This window comes from Scardinius erythrophthalmus (genome assembly GCF_964197995.2).
Source record: "Scardinius erythrophthalmus genome assembly, chromosome: 13".
Classification (NCBI taxonomy): Eukaryota; Metazoa; Chordata; class Actinopteri; order Cypriniformes; family Leuciscidae; genus Scardinius; species Scardinius erythrophthalmus.
The window spans coordinates 41,307,115-41,323,472 of NC_138233.1; the positions used below are offsets into that span (position 1 = coordinate 41,307,115).

At 39.1% G+C, this 16,358-nt stretch overlaps 1 protein-coding gene across 1 annotated transcript; it reads left to right on the forward strand.

The window, feature by feature from the left end:
- The first annotated feature begins 580 nt into the window (after nt 1-580).
- On the forward strand, nt 581-7,145 carry p2ry10 (P2Y receptor family member 10). The gene is made up of 3 exons (XM_081383269.1): nt 581-626; nt 1,576-1,837; nt 3,740-7,145. Exons 2-3 carry the CDS (start codon nt 1,599-1,601, stop codon nt 4,563-4,565), a joined length of 1,065 nt encoding a protein of 354 aa, XP_081239395.1. The 5' UTR covers nt 581-626; nt 1,576-1,598; the 3' UTR covers nt 4,566-7,145.
- Nucleotides 7,146-16,358: the final 9,213 nt, after the last annotated feature.

Sequence of the window (16,358 nt, forward strand, 5' to 3'; positions counted from 1 at the left end):
TTCAAACAAATAGGCTACTAACATGTTTAAGGCTGCTGTTATTCATGCATGAATTATGACTCCTGTCATAGTTAAAGATCACTCTTCATTGGTTCATGATTAGTTGATCTTCATTAGTCATAAGTTCATGTTGAAGTGACTATTAATTCCCTGTTATTGTAAAGTGTTACCAAAATTTGTAACCTGTAGCTAAGGAACTAACAAGGGCAAGGTCCTGGATTTAATTCCTAGAAAACACATATTCCTTGCACACTGTATTTGCTTTGGGTAACCAACTGTAACCAACTGAAAAAAAACAGCAGTTCTCATGACTTGTTTGTGTGCACTTCTGATGTTTGACGGTTAGATCAACAGTGTTGTGTGGATTGTGGGTTTATCGACATCACTGTACGTTTATAACTAACTGTCTGCCACTAAATCAACAAGCATCACGAAACGGTTTCACTTTCCTGAGACACGCCACAGCTTGTTTTCACCAGTAGTTTATCTGTACAGTAGAGTGACGAATCTAGCACATGTGTTCAGAAGACTTCCTCTCGCTGCATGATCTGCATGATGAGCTGGAAAGCACCAAACACACACACACACACACACACACACACACACACCGCAGCGCAGTCCAACAGGTAGGAAAAACTGCACAACTTCTGTTGCTTAACTCTTACTTTCTAGGTACACTCGAAACAAACCTGGATTAAACAAACAAACTAAAATATAGTGCAGCATTAATTGTTCACCTCGAATACAGATATGAAGTTAAATGTGAATTGCAAATATTTACTTATGATTATGGTAGTTGGTTCTGTTGTTGCTATTTTCGTAGTTGCGTTATCTGATGAATTGTATTACACAACGTTTATTTCACAGTGGTTTTTCTAAATCATGGCAGTATCATGATGTTTGCTCTATGCAGTCGAGAAGAAACTACACACACTCTCTCATGTGCCAACAAGAAATAAAACGACTCTGTAATAAAACTGAAGAGAATAATAAATCAGCAGATTTGCATACTTGTCTAACCTGAGTTCCTCTATTTGCTGAACATGTGCTCTCAGTTTTACAGCACACTCAGCTTTACATTAAATACTGATTTTAATGACCAAAATGTTATACAAAAAAAGAAAAATTGAAATTACTATCAAATCAAAATTCAAGGCTGGCAGATCAATTAATTGGAAAAAATAAATGTATCAAAATATGAGACATGAGCACACAAAGAGGTACAGTTTAATGCACCCGCATTCGTCACACAAACACTTCCTTTAGGCTTGCACAGGAAGGGAGGTGACATTTGTGAAACCTTATACGAACGTTATAATTTAATCACGTATAAAGTAGCCTGAGTCACTCTAGAAAGCCACTCCAAAAATGTCTGAATTTTAATGCAATAGATATGAAAATATCAAAGTATCAAAAGTGCATCTGCTGTAGTTCATCCCCTGTCGTCAACCATTTTGCTTGAAAAGTATATTTGTGCCATATGTGTGTGTGTGTGTGTGTGTGTTGCAGTTTACCCGTAATTACTCAGTAAAATGAATTGAACAATTTCAAAGTTGTCTCAATTTTATTCCACAGTGATTTTCTGCTGTCTACAATAAATGAAAAGTTTGACCATGCCATCCCTGAATGCGTCGTGTCCGAACACAGCACAGTTTTTAGCTAATATGACTGGCTTGAATACATCCATGAATGTGCCGTTTCCGAACACGTGTTCAGCTAATATGACTGACTGGGAGAAAGCCATGAACAAGCTCTACACCATCTTCTACCTGATCATCTTCATCCCGGGCCTGCTGAGCAACACCCTGGCTCTGTGGGTGCTGTGTCGATTCATAAGGTCAGCGGTTCAGCATTATTAATACCTTCATAAAGCCAGATGCACACTGTACTATTGTGGCCACGACTTGGCCATCTGAGACAAATCTTCTGAATGCTAAAAGATTCCTTTGATCCTCTGCAAAAATCTGAAGTCTTTGATCGCTAGTTTGAAATGTTGACCATTGCAATCAAATTTGGCCTGTGATGAAATCCTGGCCTTCTCAGAAGTTTTGAGTCTCCGGAATTTCTCCTATGGCAACCGTCAAATCAAAAGCTAATAGCAGCACAGAAACTGATGATGCAATAAGTGAGACAACAACAAACCACCAACTGTTCCACACGTTTTCTCTTTTCAAGAAAAGCCATGATCAATATTAGCGCTAGACGTGGTAGTTGTTTGCTATCCACCATTTCTATCCGGCATGTAAACATACACAGTACGTGTCATTAACGCAACTTGTGAAGGACTGCTATGAACCGTACAGTTCTGTTGGAGAACCAAGCGGGTTTACAATATTACAACTATTATCATTCTTAGTCACTCTGTTCATAGGTGGTGCAATTAGCTTTTTAGCATGTTGACAGACTTCTGTAACAATTTTAATGCTGGTTATATAAAAACTTTTTGATATGTTAAGGATTAGTTCACTTCAGAATTAAAATTAATTCTACTTAAGATAATAATAATTAATTCTAAAGATAATTTCCTCTCCCCACGTCATCCAAGATGTTCATGTCTGTCTTTCTTCAGTGGAAAAGAAATGAAGGTTTTTGAGGAAAGCACTCCAGGATGTTCCTCCATATGGTGTCTTCAATGGGGTCCAACGGGTCGAAGGTCCAGATGTGAGTTTCAGTGCAGCTTCAAAGTCTCGACACGATCCAGCCGAGGAATAAGAGTCTCATCTAGACAAACCAGCCGACATTTCATAACAATATAAACATTTATATACTTTTATCCACAAATGCTGGTCTTGCAGTAGCTGTGATGCGACACACATTACGTAATCCAACACTATCTCACAACCAATTTGTACGAATTCATACAATTTGTCTAAACTCCAGTGATGCGTACGTTTAGGGGCGGGGTCAGGGGTAGGTAATTCGTACAAATTCATACAAATTGGGCAATTTGTGAAATATGCATGATTAAGCAAAAATCGTACGAGTGAGGTCGTATGATTCGTACGAATTAGCCACCTTGTTAAATAAGTACGAATTGCCGTGAGATGGGGTTGCGTAATCACGTTGAAAGGTCACGTGATAGGTATGCAAAAGTAACGATCCAGTGTTTACAAAGCATACGCGCAAAGACTAAATCAAATACCCTTTACAAAATAAAAGGTAAAACAACGATGTCGGATGATTTTGAAGTTGGAAGTGAAAATTAGATGGGAGTTTTTCACCCTAACCGCGGGTCTTCCACCTATGTCATGCGCGACCTTTCCAACGTGATTATGTAATGTCATCACAGCTAGTGCAAGAAGTAAATAAATGTTTATTTCTGCTATAAAATGTCGGCTGGTTTGTCTAGATGAGACTCTTATTCCTCGGCTGGATCGTGTCGAGACTTTGAAGCTGCACTGAAACTCACATCTGGACCTTCGACCCGTTGGACCCCATTGAAGACACTATATGGAGGAACATCCTGGAGTGTTTTCCTCAAAAACCTTCATTTCTTTTCCACTGAAGAAAGAAAGACGTGAACATCTTGTAATAATTTAGAGGGAGAGTAAATTATCAGGAAATTTTAATTCTGAAGTGAGCTAAATTTCACCATTAAGAAAGACCTTCCTTTTCAGTTAAATGTAATTGTGATGGTACTGATTGAGCCTGATCAAGGCACTTGTTTTTCTTGTATTTCATGAGGTCAGTTTAGAGTTGCTTGTGTCTTCTAATGCCAGGGATTCTCTTCGATTCACAGCAAAAAGACGAAGGCCATCATCTTCATGATCAACCTGACCATAGCCGACCTGGCTCACGTGCTGTCGCTGCCACTGCGGATTCACTACTACATCCAAGAAGACTGGCCTTTCGGCAGTGTGTTGTGTCTGCTGTGCTTCTACCTGAAATACCTGAACATGTACGCTAGCATCGTGTTCCTGGTGTGCATCAGCGTCCAGCGCTGTGTGTTCCTCATGCGCCCGTTCCGGGCCAAGCAGTGGAAGTCCCGCTACGACGTGTGCATCAGTATCACAGTGTGGCTGGTGGTGGGTTTCTGCTGTTCACCCTTCATTTTAATGAGGAAAGTATCAGGAAATCCAAGAGATTGCTTCAAAGATCTGCCAATGCGAAAGCTGGATTTTCGCTTAGCCATTTCCATGACGGCTGCTGCTGAATTCCTTGGATTTATTGGTCCATTAATTGTCATCATCTTCTGTACTTGCTTGATAGTGAACTCTTTGCGACAGCGTACCCAAAAGGAACAGTCCACTGGCAACACGAGGAAGGCCTTGCGCATGGTTAGGGTGTGCACAGGAGTCTTCCTCTTCTGCTTCGCTCCGTACCACATCAACTTCCTGTTTTATCTGATGGTTACCCAGGGCATTATAACAAACTGTGAGGTGAGTCAGGTCGTTAAACACTTTCACCCGATCTCTCTGTGCATGGCGAGCCTTAACTGCTGCCTCAACCCGCTCATCTACTACTTCCTGACCACTGAGTTCAAGCAGCAGCTGTCGAGCCACGGCACCTCCGTGCTCAGGGGCCGGCTGATGAGCACGGAGAGCACCAGCTCATACAGGGAGTGACTCCATCAGCAATCAGAAAACCCTGTCGGGCCTAAAGCGAGCTGCTAGTGTGTGCCAGGGCCAGTCGTGTTTCCACTGTCACCGGGGCTTGATCGGGCCTCGCCGGGGCGTCCTTCTGTTCAAACATGCACATTTAGTGTAGGGCTGCAACAAGCAACTACTCAGTATTTTTTTCACATCATGCCTAAATTTTGCCTTTACAGTTTTTTACAATTGCTGAGACACATTTCTTAAAACCTTCACCCATTTTCTCACAACATTAAAGTCCCACTGAAGTGCTTTGGAACGCGCAGCTTTGTTTGATGGGTTGACGTAACCTCCACCTAAAGAGGCGGGACATATTGAATGGCTCCTCCCCCTTTTCAAATAGCCAATAGTGTTTAGTCTACCTCACAGACTGACAGCACCACGGAAGAGCTGATGAAACGCTGGATTCGATAGTGGAGGATTCATTAATTTCATTCTTAACCAGCGAACAGTTGGAAAACGGAATTAAACGAGCGTTTGAGCAAACGAACACACACTCCAACACATATTGCTCCGCGACGTGACTCGCTTTGGTCAGGTGGTGTTTATAGCAGAGGGGGCGGAGCTTTAGATTCTAGAGAGCATTTGATTGGACAGAAGATGTGATGAGAAGCTGAAGTCCGCGGTGACATCATAAAAATCCCTGATCAATTTTAGCCGCAGTGAGAGACTGTAAGTTTTGAATGCTTATATCTCCTAAATGCTCATTTTTTTATTGTTTTGGAACACCAGCTCATTCATAACCGTAAGGCTAACATATTCATACTAAAACCAAAAAAAAACTTGATTTCAGGGGGCCTTTAAACACAAAACCAAATCTTCAAACTACTCACAAACTCCCAAAATCAAACAAAGCTTTCACACGTCGGTCAATATATAAGCAATACAGAGCATTCATAGATGGAGAACAGCATCCAGAGTAGGGGTGTCGCAATATACCGGTGTTGACGATAATCGTGATATTCAAAGCATGAAATATCGACATCGTGTTAATTTAGTGTGACAATATACCGGTATTGGCGATAACCACAATGTTTAAAATGAATAGGACTCTTATGATAACATGAAACGTAAATACTCCAGCGCCAGTACCTGGCTGACCTCTCAGATGTCAGTATTGCACCCGCGGACACCTATCAAACAAGATGACGACGCAGTGTGTGCCCGCGCCAGCGCAGCTAGAGTGAAACACTCTGTCCACACGCGAATAAGCTCGCCAGTGTGGAGTTCTTCGGCTTCAAAGAAAACAGCAGCTTAAAGGGGGTCACACACCGGACGAAAAGCGCCACGTCTTTAAAATTCGTACACATTATTCTCTGTGAGTGTACACACACCGGCGGTGCCATTCGGCGTCTGTCCGCGGCGCACAGACACAGAAATTACCGCGACACAGAGCGCCATTTATATCGCTTTATATTAAATTTACATTATATTTGTCTCAAATCATCGTAAATGATTTCACCCTGTGCTGCAATATACATTTAATTAATACAGAAATCCGCTGCTTGAATGAAAATTGCTGATGTTACCGGGTTTTCAGGTGATATTCTCAATTCATTCAGTTAACGGACGCTCTGAGGTAAAGTGTTCAGATCACACACTCAGCAACTATTGTATTTAATTGTACAGTAATTACATCGTCATGCAGTGCATCTGTGCACTCTGAGCTGCTGGCTTGTATTATGTATAGTTGGTTTGATCACATCATTAGAAACAAGTGTGAACATTTTTGAGCTGTTGCGTGTAAATGGTGACAACTGTGTGGTAGTTGTGTTTAAATTTTGCCGCTTGTGTTTTATGTCACATTTGCATTACAGTGTGAAATGTTTTTTAGCGAGTGAGAGTGTGTTTAGAGTTTTGCACACACACAAAAAAAATGCATGAGATTTGTAAATGGAGTCTAACTGCATGACCTTGTTTAATGTTTTGCAGAAAGAGTGATTTATTCAAAATATAAAGTTTACAACATAAACTGAAACTTTATGTCTGTCAAGTACTGTTTGGACCAAAATGATTCCCTTTCATTGCGTAGTTGCAAACGCTCTATGAAGTATTTGAAGTTTAATAGTGACAGGCATTAAAGATTAATTTGAATAGAAGTTATGAAACAGAAAATAACTTTCTATTGACTGCATGACAGAGACATTTTTCTATAATGCAGACATCAAGTTCTAACAGGATGAACTGATAATGTACAGACAAAAAGCACTGATAGGAGTCAAAATGCAAAACTAAACTAAGTATTCCATTTAGTTTACTGACTGAGCAACTAATCACTTACATTTCAAACACCAGGTTATTTGACGAAATTTAAAAAATAATAGAAAAGATACTGCGTATTCATCGATCTATGGACATCAGATAACACAAATGAGATACTGCTTTCACACTCTTCATGTGTAGTTGCTTACCTTTTGCTTTATGCAGTATTGTATTGTACACAGAATAGATGAGATTAAATGTTCAATATGTTCATGTTTAATAAATTATGTGTTTAATGGTGTTTAATTGTAATGCAGTTAAATGTAAAATAAATTTGAAAACTGTTTAATTAATTGATGATGTGTTTCTCCCTCATTTACTTATAAATGCCCTGAAATGAATTTGTTGTATCTGTGTACTGAATTAGTTTCTTGTTCACTTCTTGTATAAAAAAGAACAACATCAGCCTTCACCAAAACATTTCCCTTTGTGTTCCACAGAAAAAAAGAAGAAAAGCATGGTTTAGAATGACATTAGGGTAATGAATTAGTTGCAGTATGTTGTTGACCGGACAAGCGGTCAGTAGATGGCAAGAGCGCGCTAGTGGTTTCTTCTGAAATACCCTGTTCTCCCGTTATTCAGTAATCTATTGGACTCGAGGTAAGCCTATCTAAGATTCTCTGCTTACTTTGCATTTTTACCTTTTTAATTTTATTTTATTTAAACACGTTTCGACTTTAACAGCAGTGTGTGAAAATGAATGCAGTTTTATTGTACTTAACAGTGCCGGCCCGAGCCTTTTGGGGGCCCTAAGCAGAATTTGATTTGGGGGCCCCCTCCCAACACGCGGAGTCACCTGTGCTGTGCTTGACGATTATTGACACAATGTCACTCTATAATGTTACATTATAAATTAATACAATGAGGTTATGTATTAATACAAAATAAATACTTAATAAAAAATAGATATACTTAAATAAAAATGTTTTAACTTTTTCTTTACTCTTTTACTAACTCTTTGAAACTTCTGAAAACAAATTGTCACAAAACATATAAAAAATTATAATTTGCAAAATATCCTCAAACGTTTTGCAACACTTTGCAGTTTGAATGATGTCTTGTATGAACATGACGGAGTATGTTTTTATATTTCCACTGTTCGATCGCGTCCGCGTCTCTCTCTCACACACACACACACACACACACACACACACACACACACACACACACACACACACACACACACACACACAGAGAGAGAGAGAGACACAGACACACAACATAGCATTGCAATGATATCGCATTCTGTTCGTTATAGCCGTAATAAAATATAATAAAAAAATAGTCAACCTAACATATAAAAATTACACTGCTCTGTTTAAATAGTCAGTAGTAGCCTAATTCGTACCATTCAGCGCTGCGCAGCGTAAGCACCGCTCCACTGTGATGTTTCCAAGCACATTTTTGCGCATGTGAAGAGAATGATTTTTTCCCTCGATTGGATTTCAAGCTCATTTTTGCGCATGTGAAGAGAATTATTTTTTTCTTCGATATTGGAACGTGGGTGAAGTACAAAGAAGCCTATAATAAAGAATAGTTTGCCATCCAAATCCATCGCGAATGTTGAAACATTTTGATTCTAATGAGAGAGATACGTGAGCCCAGGGGCGTAGCACCAAATTTTGGGCCCTGGGTACAAACCATCTTGCTGGGCCCCCGTACCAAATACCATAGTGATACCAATGGGTGGGGTATTGCATTTTTATCATAAAAACACTTAAAATGTAAACAAAATAAGCCACACTCTGATTAATATATTTTTGTTTTATTGTCAAAAGTACAAGTTAATTGATGATTATTTGTCTGTTTAAAATAAATGCAGACTATAGAATCACAGGGTACACTAACCGCCAAACTAGACATTCAGTCTTTGAATTACGTTTTTAAAATTAGTCATTTTCAATCATTAAGATGTGCATTAAACTGAGAACAATTCTGTACTTAATGTAAGAGCGTGCGCGAGCTAATTTGCAAAGCAATGCGGTAAAATAGGCGCTAATGATCTGTGTTTTTGCGGGTGTTAGATTTTGACAACGGAGGGAAATATACAGTTTTTTCATGTAAACATCTGATTTTTGCAGTGTAAGATTACGGTTAACACCTTTAAATATTACATAAATGTATTATTATGTATTTCTATTAAACTTATTGAGTGTAGGCCTATAAATCAGCAGCAAAAAGTAATTCTTGAAAAAATCTGCACAGTAATTTTATCAAATCTACACGTTAATAAAAACAAATTACTATTAGTACTATTAGTATAAAATTCAATTAGGCAATCATACATTTCTCAATTTTATATTTATATATTAATGTCAAGAATTTAGAAGTGTATTTATATAGCCTACGCTACACTACACAGAAATAATACACAATTAAATTATGCTTATTTTAAATGCATTGAGCAGGCTAGGTATAAAAAAAAATATAGGCTTTTAATAATCTTTCAGTGCGCAAAACCATGATAATATGAAACGCTTCAAAACAGAGCGCGTATGCGCATCGCGGGTGCAGAATGATGTGCTCAAAGCGACATGGAGTCACAGCAAGTGTGCATTTAAAAGTTCACGGCACAAAGCGAAGACATGTCGAGCGCACAAATCCTAGTGTTTATCCGTCCAACAGTTTATTGATCATTTGTTTCTTCAGTTTTAAATTCCAGTTATTGTGCGTTTGATGCCGATTCATAGTCCTTGTGCTGTTTGTGATCTAACAGGCACACGGTAGCGAGTCGTTTAAAAACAGCAACAAACTCCAACAAAATAAAGTCATTTTATGCAAATCCACAGCCTTTTCTCTACAGATCAAGCATTATAATGTTAATATATCATATTGGAGAGAGTTTTACCGTGCATCCTGCTGTAACCGGCAGAGGCGCGCGCGCTGTTTGAATAACGTTAACGTTAGCTGTTACTGAATGGAGATTGACAGCCGCAGAGGAGGGAAAACGAGTTTCCGTAAACTTTAATGATGTAATACGACATCTGTCCCTCACATTAAGCTATGGAATGGCCTCAGATGACTTTGTCACCCAAACTGACGTGAAAAAAGCGCGAGGGGCCGAAAAGCGCGCTGTTTGCATCCCTGTATGATACTATAAAGTATTGGTATATTATTCAAACAGAGTACGAACATAAATGTATGCTATTCTACCTGGAGTAGATATTTATGTTAAAACAATGTCAATGCTCGATGATGCATTTGGAGCTCACCTTTCTTTTAAAAAAACTGAGTGAGCAACTGCTTGCCCTCATTTGCCTTTCTCTCTTTAATCTTCTTTTCTTTTCGTTTTTGAGCCCCTTATTTTCCTTTCTTAAGGAAAAACATGACTCTTCCCCTGTCTTCCTAGTTCCTATCATCACAGCTCACTCCAGCTCCTCCTGTCTCTCATCAACTGATTCACTGTCCGCGGGTCCGTAGCAGAAGCACCTGACCTGCGAGTCGTACCATTTACATTCATTCGAGAGGGGTGGTGGGGCCCTGCACAGCATGAAAATGACTTTTTTATACCAAACCAGTGCCTAACTACAAGTTTAGTTTTGCACAGGAACTTTTTTATTTGTACATAAATGCTATACAAATGTTAGTGCATGTATATGTATGTATAGAAAACTGACTTCTAAGGGCCCCCCCCCTGCCTCGGGCCCTGGGAACTCGGTACCCTTTATCCCCCCAGTCCGACGCCCCTGCGTGAGCCCAACGCCGCTTTCACTTTCGCTTTAAATTAATTCGTTTTGGCTTGTTTATAGTTATTTTTTACCCTTGTTCTGTTCTGAATATCATTAAACTTAAAGGATAAATCATTGATCAAATCAAATTTTTGTGACATGGCTTAACATTACCGTGACTTTTCGCACGAATTGTCTGTGCACGCAAGGTTATGCGCATGACTCAAACACTGGCAGTCACAGCACCAGTTGTAGGCAGTACTGATCATGAAATCAGAATTTTCTTGTCTTGAATTATTAATCCATTCATTCATTTATGTCTTTTGTTTAAGTTAATTAATATGTAAAAAAAAAAAAAAAAAACTCGCTTCGGGGGCCCCCTGGTGGCGAGGGGGCCCCAAGCAGCCGCTTAGTTCGCTTATGCCTCGGGCCGGCCCTGGTACTTAAATATTGCCTCCTAGCAGCTAGTTTCGATTTGGCCCATTTTCGCTTCATTTGCTTAATTTCTGGGCCGAGACAGCAACTGTAGAAATATATAAATAGAGGGATTTAGATCATAACCAGCGGACATGGTATGTTATATCTTGTCTGAGTTATTGTTTAATTGCTGTTTTTCCTTTGACCCACATTTTCCCATGTGTTTGATTCTTTAATCCCGTTTCACCTGTGTCTAGTTAATTAGTCATTATAGTCACCTGTCTCCTCGTTAGTCAACTCATTCCTTTGTTTGTTAAAAAGTATTTAAGCGTTCGGTTTCAGTCGGTTCCTTGTCCTGTGTTGTTTTGTGGTTATGGTTATGTGGTAGTTTATGTCCTAGTTATACTCTTGTTGAATTATTAATTAAAAGATTATTCTGTTGGACTGTAGCGTGTGTTTTACAGCCACTAATAGTAACACTAGCATGTGGCAGTGATGGGAAACCGAGGCTTTCTGAAGCATTTGAGGCTTTAATCAAATTGTGCCGAAAAAAGGTTAATTACTTGAAGCTTTTAACACAGTGTGCATTGGTGACATCTGGTGGTCACACTGGTTTTCTACACCATATCTAGCAAATCACCACAGAGAAGAAAAAGCACTACCAAACAAAGCTTCAGAATTCTGTGACATACAATAGAGGGATCAATACAGTTCTCTAATCACATCTAAACTTTAGTCATGTGTAGCCTGGCCAACGGATTCACATATTGATCAATAATATAAAGTACACAAGTTGTACAAGTTTGTAATTGAAAAAATATTTTGGGTGTTCTGTTTTAAAGGGCCCCTATTATGCTGTTTTAAAGTTTCCTATTGTTGTTGTACTGGCTTCGTACCCAGCAAGCTAAACACATCCACTCAATAAACAATCTTGACATTGGAATTGTCGTTCAGAATTATTGAATAAATGTGTAAAACTGTAAAACAATATAAAAACAAAAAGAATACATAAATAAACTGTAACTTGGTAAATGTCGAGTCCAACAATGTACAACAGGAGAAAATAATACAAAGTGTTCACACAATATAATGCAGAACTATGAAAACAATCACTTTTATATGCACTCCCTCAAAAACATACAAAATGCCATAATCAAGAATAATCAAATTCCACTTTGGCAGTGCCTCGTTTAAGAGTTGTTGTTGCTATGGACTGACGGCCAATTCAACATGGGGCTCGTTCTTCGTACATTGCTTAAAACATCCAAGATGATATCATCGTGCTAATCATGATCTGGCTAATTAGGTTATTCGAACACACTTGCCGGATATGATTAGTATCGCTGGATTGAGTTATCTGAGATAATTGCGCGTTCATGCGCTGGTTTAAAAGGGGATATGTATCGATAGTAGAAACATTGATCAGCAACGCTGCTATTGGCTGCTCAGCGTGGCCGAAGAGCGCGCTCAGTTTTACTCAGCAGAACAAGAACTAATAGACCTTTCTCACAATAACCGGAAATACGCAATCGTTGTGGAAGCGGAGTTCCTGTCAAGCGTCAACACACCAGAAAAACATAAACTCGCGCAAGTTTAAAATGGATCAAAGAGTCTACACAACTTCATTAACGGATTTGCCAAATGTTACATTTGCTGATGTGACGATTTGTGGAGGAAAACTCCGTCACCAAAAAGAAAAAACGAAATAAAGGGTACAATTTTTTCCACGAGGAATTTGTCCATAAACATCAAGGTAAGTAGAGAGCGAGGCTAACTGTTACTGAACTGTTAACTTAAATGACACATCATTAGCGTGTCAATAGCTCTTGCTAGTTGCTTGCGCCATTTGTTAATGTTGCCTTGACTGCGGAGGAAGTAGATTACCACGACGATTGCGTATTTCCGGCCACAAATACGGAAGTTGTGAGAAAGGTCTATAGTCGAAGTTTATTCGGAATTTTAATCTTTAATCAAAACGCCAAGGAACACAAAGTCTGCAAAAGCCAGGAGAGAGGGCTGGCAAAAAGTAGCAGACAATTTAAATCCGTTAGAAGTGGCCATGTTAGATGTTTTTATCACTTATTAGCCTATATTTTTGTATTTTAATAATTGCATAATTACTTTGTTCATTGTAATGTCAGAGTCACCACACTAGAACATGGGAACAAATAAAAGTGAAGTACAAAAATATTCTAAATAATGGTAATTTTTAGTTATATTATAGTCTCCTTTATAAAAGGCACTGTTAAATAAATGGTTGTCTGTTTATAAAAGCAACCAAGAAAAAGGCTGAGAAAAATAGAAAAGATCTTAGTAGCCTACACTGTAAAATAATTTTTGCTGCATTAAATTAAGGCCGTATAGTCATTTCAGCTGTTAAATCTTGAGTAATGATGAATTGCTTTGACTTGTGAAAGAGAAAACTGATAAACGTATGTTAATGTAAAAATATTTTGCCATGAGTTATTGATCACATTTTTCCCCAGTGTAGTTCATTGTAATGACATTGTGTTTTCCTCTTTTGTGCACTTTTACACAATACACACTTGTATCTGTTCCCAAGAAAGTGGAGCTGAACTATGTGCAGTAAGTGGACATTTTCTAACTTTCCAAAGGAAAGAAAGAATAAGACTTTGTAATGTCTATTTGTTTCCATTGCACTGGACAGTGAATAAACCCTCTCAGATAACTGTCATATGGAGGAACTAGCCTACCTGCAAGTGCATAAATAACTTTACTTCATTTATACTTGTGTGCTTTATGGCTGCAATATAAGTTACAGGATTCCACATCTACAGAAAGGCCTACAGAAGAGTCTGCACACACAGAGGAGACATAGGCCTACAGGTGGCCAGTGGATAGACAACTTCTCCTTTTTATTTGTTGCATGAGGCATGTGTCTAATATCTCTTGTTGCAGGCACTTGACCACTGGCTTTTCTTTACAAAGAACAATTGAAATAAAACTCAAGGAACTAAGCATATTTGTCTTTTATTAAACATTTAATGAAAAGTGTTTTTTTTTGGCAATGTTGTGTAATATGGCACATGCAGCAATGTCACAGGCCCTGTCAGGTGTGCAACCCTCAGACTTCTCAGACACTGAACTCTTCCCTTTAGTTAGCCAAAGTTCATTTCATTGTGTGCCCTTGTCCTGGCTAGAGCTGCATTGTAACTGGTTTGGGTCAGGGAATGGGGTCATAAAACACCTGTCTGCAGGAACATGTCATAATCACCTATGAACAAATGCAGTTCTGTTAGGATCAGCATAAGTGTATGTAATACAGTGAGCTTGATATTTAATTGTGTAACTTTCCTTACTACTTTCAAATAATGTGCATAAATGTGAATCTCTGAAAATTCTTAAGTCATGCACAGACCCTGGACATTTTGCTTTCACATTTGTGATATGGAAGATTTTAGTCAAATGCCTTTTTTTTATTTGATATAATATTATTAATCTGGAATATTAAGAATCCCAATAGTAACTGGGCTGCACATTTACATTGTGAACCCCCTTTCTGTTCACATCATCCCCTTCATTGAGGCCTTGATGGCAGTCTATAGTCTATGGTACCAATCACGTTAGTGAAGCCTGAGTGACATATACTGTAATCGGCATGGTCATGATTGCATGATCTTCATAAAAAATTATGATAGCCTAAAAAAAAATACCTGCTTTACAACATTGGGAGCAACTTTACTAACTGAGTTAGCGACGTACGAAGAACGAGCCCATGCTCTACCGTGTGCTGTGTTGTTCTTTTGAACCCAATCCGGGAAACTGAATAAAACCAATTCAAAGTGCAGAATATAAAAAGACCAGCAGGGGGAGCAAAAACGCTAAGATAGGCACAGCCAGAACAGTTGTTGTGGAGTCTCCTACAACAGGTTTACATGCATCAAAGGTAAAAAAACTGTTTAATTTCCTCATAATATACATTTGCACATCATCACATTTTCAATGATTCACAAACGACTCGTCAGAGGAATCAATCTCTCTAAATCCCGCCTTTCTGCGAGCTACTCTGCTCTGATTGGCCAGGCGGCTCAGTCTGTTGTGATTGGTATACCGTGTACAGCGCGTCGAAAACAAAAACTCTTATTGCCATAACAACGTCAGTTGTCCTGAGGCTTCCTACACCGTAAACTAAACACAGTAACGAACAATGACATCGATTTGACCATATCAGTGCGAGCACGAGTCTATGGGGCGCCGTTTGTAAAGCGGCTCACGCTGAAAATAACAGCAACATTTTGTCACATTTAGCTTCAAACAATGTTTAAAAAACTGGTATGAATTTTTGACGGTCACTTTTTACCACATTTACAACAATATTTGTCAACTTAGAGATATTTTAAATAGTTAAATCTAAATATTAAATGTTACACCTAAATGTTAAATGTTAAATCTAAATGCTAAATATAAATCTAAATGTTAAATATAAATCTAAATCTAAATGTTAAATCTAAATATTAAATCTAAATCTAAATGTTAAATCTGGGACTTCCGGCTGACATGTGTGGGGAGTAGCAGCATTTCGCCCGTGCTCCCACAGTTTTCAATTTAAAGTTTATTTTTTTGGCCCATCAACGACTTGATTAAACATTTAATCAGTCAGCTTACTACTTTGAAACTTTCTGGGCGAAAATGGCTTCGAAATCTAGACAAAACACCAAGAAAGACGAAGTTAAGAAAGACGAAACACAGACTAGCGGTAACTTAGCAGATATTGCTACCCTGACGACACTGTTGGAAGAACACCGGGCGGCATTGTCTTCGGAATTCAAATCAGCATTTTCCACCTTGGAATCGAGACTCGACATTTTACATACAACGGTAAACGACCACGAGCAGAGACTTTGCTCACTTGAAGCAAATGCGGACACGAGCGGCCTGAGCGTCGGAGCCCTAGAGTCGAAGTTTGCGGCTTTAACTGACGAACACGCTAAACTCAAAGCCAAGGTTGTGGATCTAGAAGGGAGGAGCCGCAGAAATAACATACGAATCTTTGGCTTACCTGAGACGATTGAGGGCCCTCGTCCGACTACTTTCTTTTCGGAACTCTTAGTGGAAATTTTTGGTGCAAGCCTATTTACCTCTCCTCCTGATTTGGATCGTGCCCATCGCGCCCTCACAGCGAAGCCAAAGTCGGGAGAGAGACCTAGGTCTGTGATAATTCGTTTCCACAAGTTCCAGACCAAAGATTTGGTGATTCGCGAAGCCCGCAAGCTAAGAGGAAAGCTTCAGTTTCGCGGTAATCCGGTCTTCATCAATGAGGACTACAGTCCCGAAGTTTTGGAGATGCGTGCCGAATATCGAGTGGTGATGAAGGAGCTGTACCAGCTTGGCCTGAGACCGTCTCTTCATTTCCCATCTAAACTTTTCATCACGACGTCGGATGGTAAGAAGAGGCGGT

Excerpts from the sequence above, each read along its gene's own strand:
- p2ry10 (XM_081383269.1), top strand. The coding sequence starts at position 1,599 with ATGAAAAGTTTGACCATGCCATCCCTGAATGCGTCGTGTCCGAACACA. Across the intron at positions 1,838-3,739 it reads GTGCTGTGTCGATTCATAAG|CAAAAAGACGAAGGCCATCA; the intron begins GTCAGCGGTTCA and ends TTCGATTCACAG.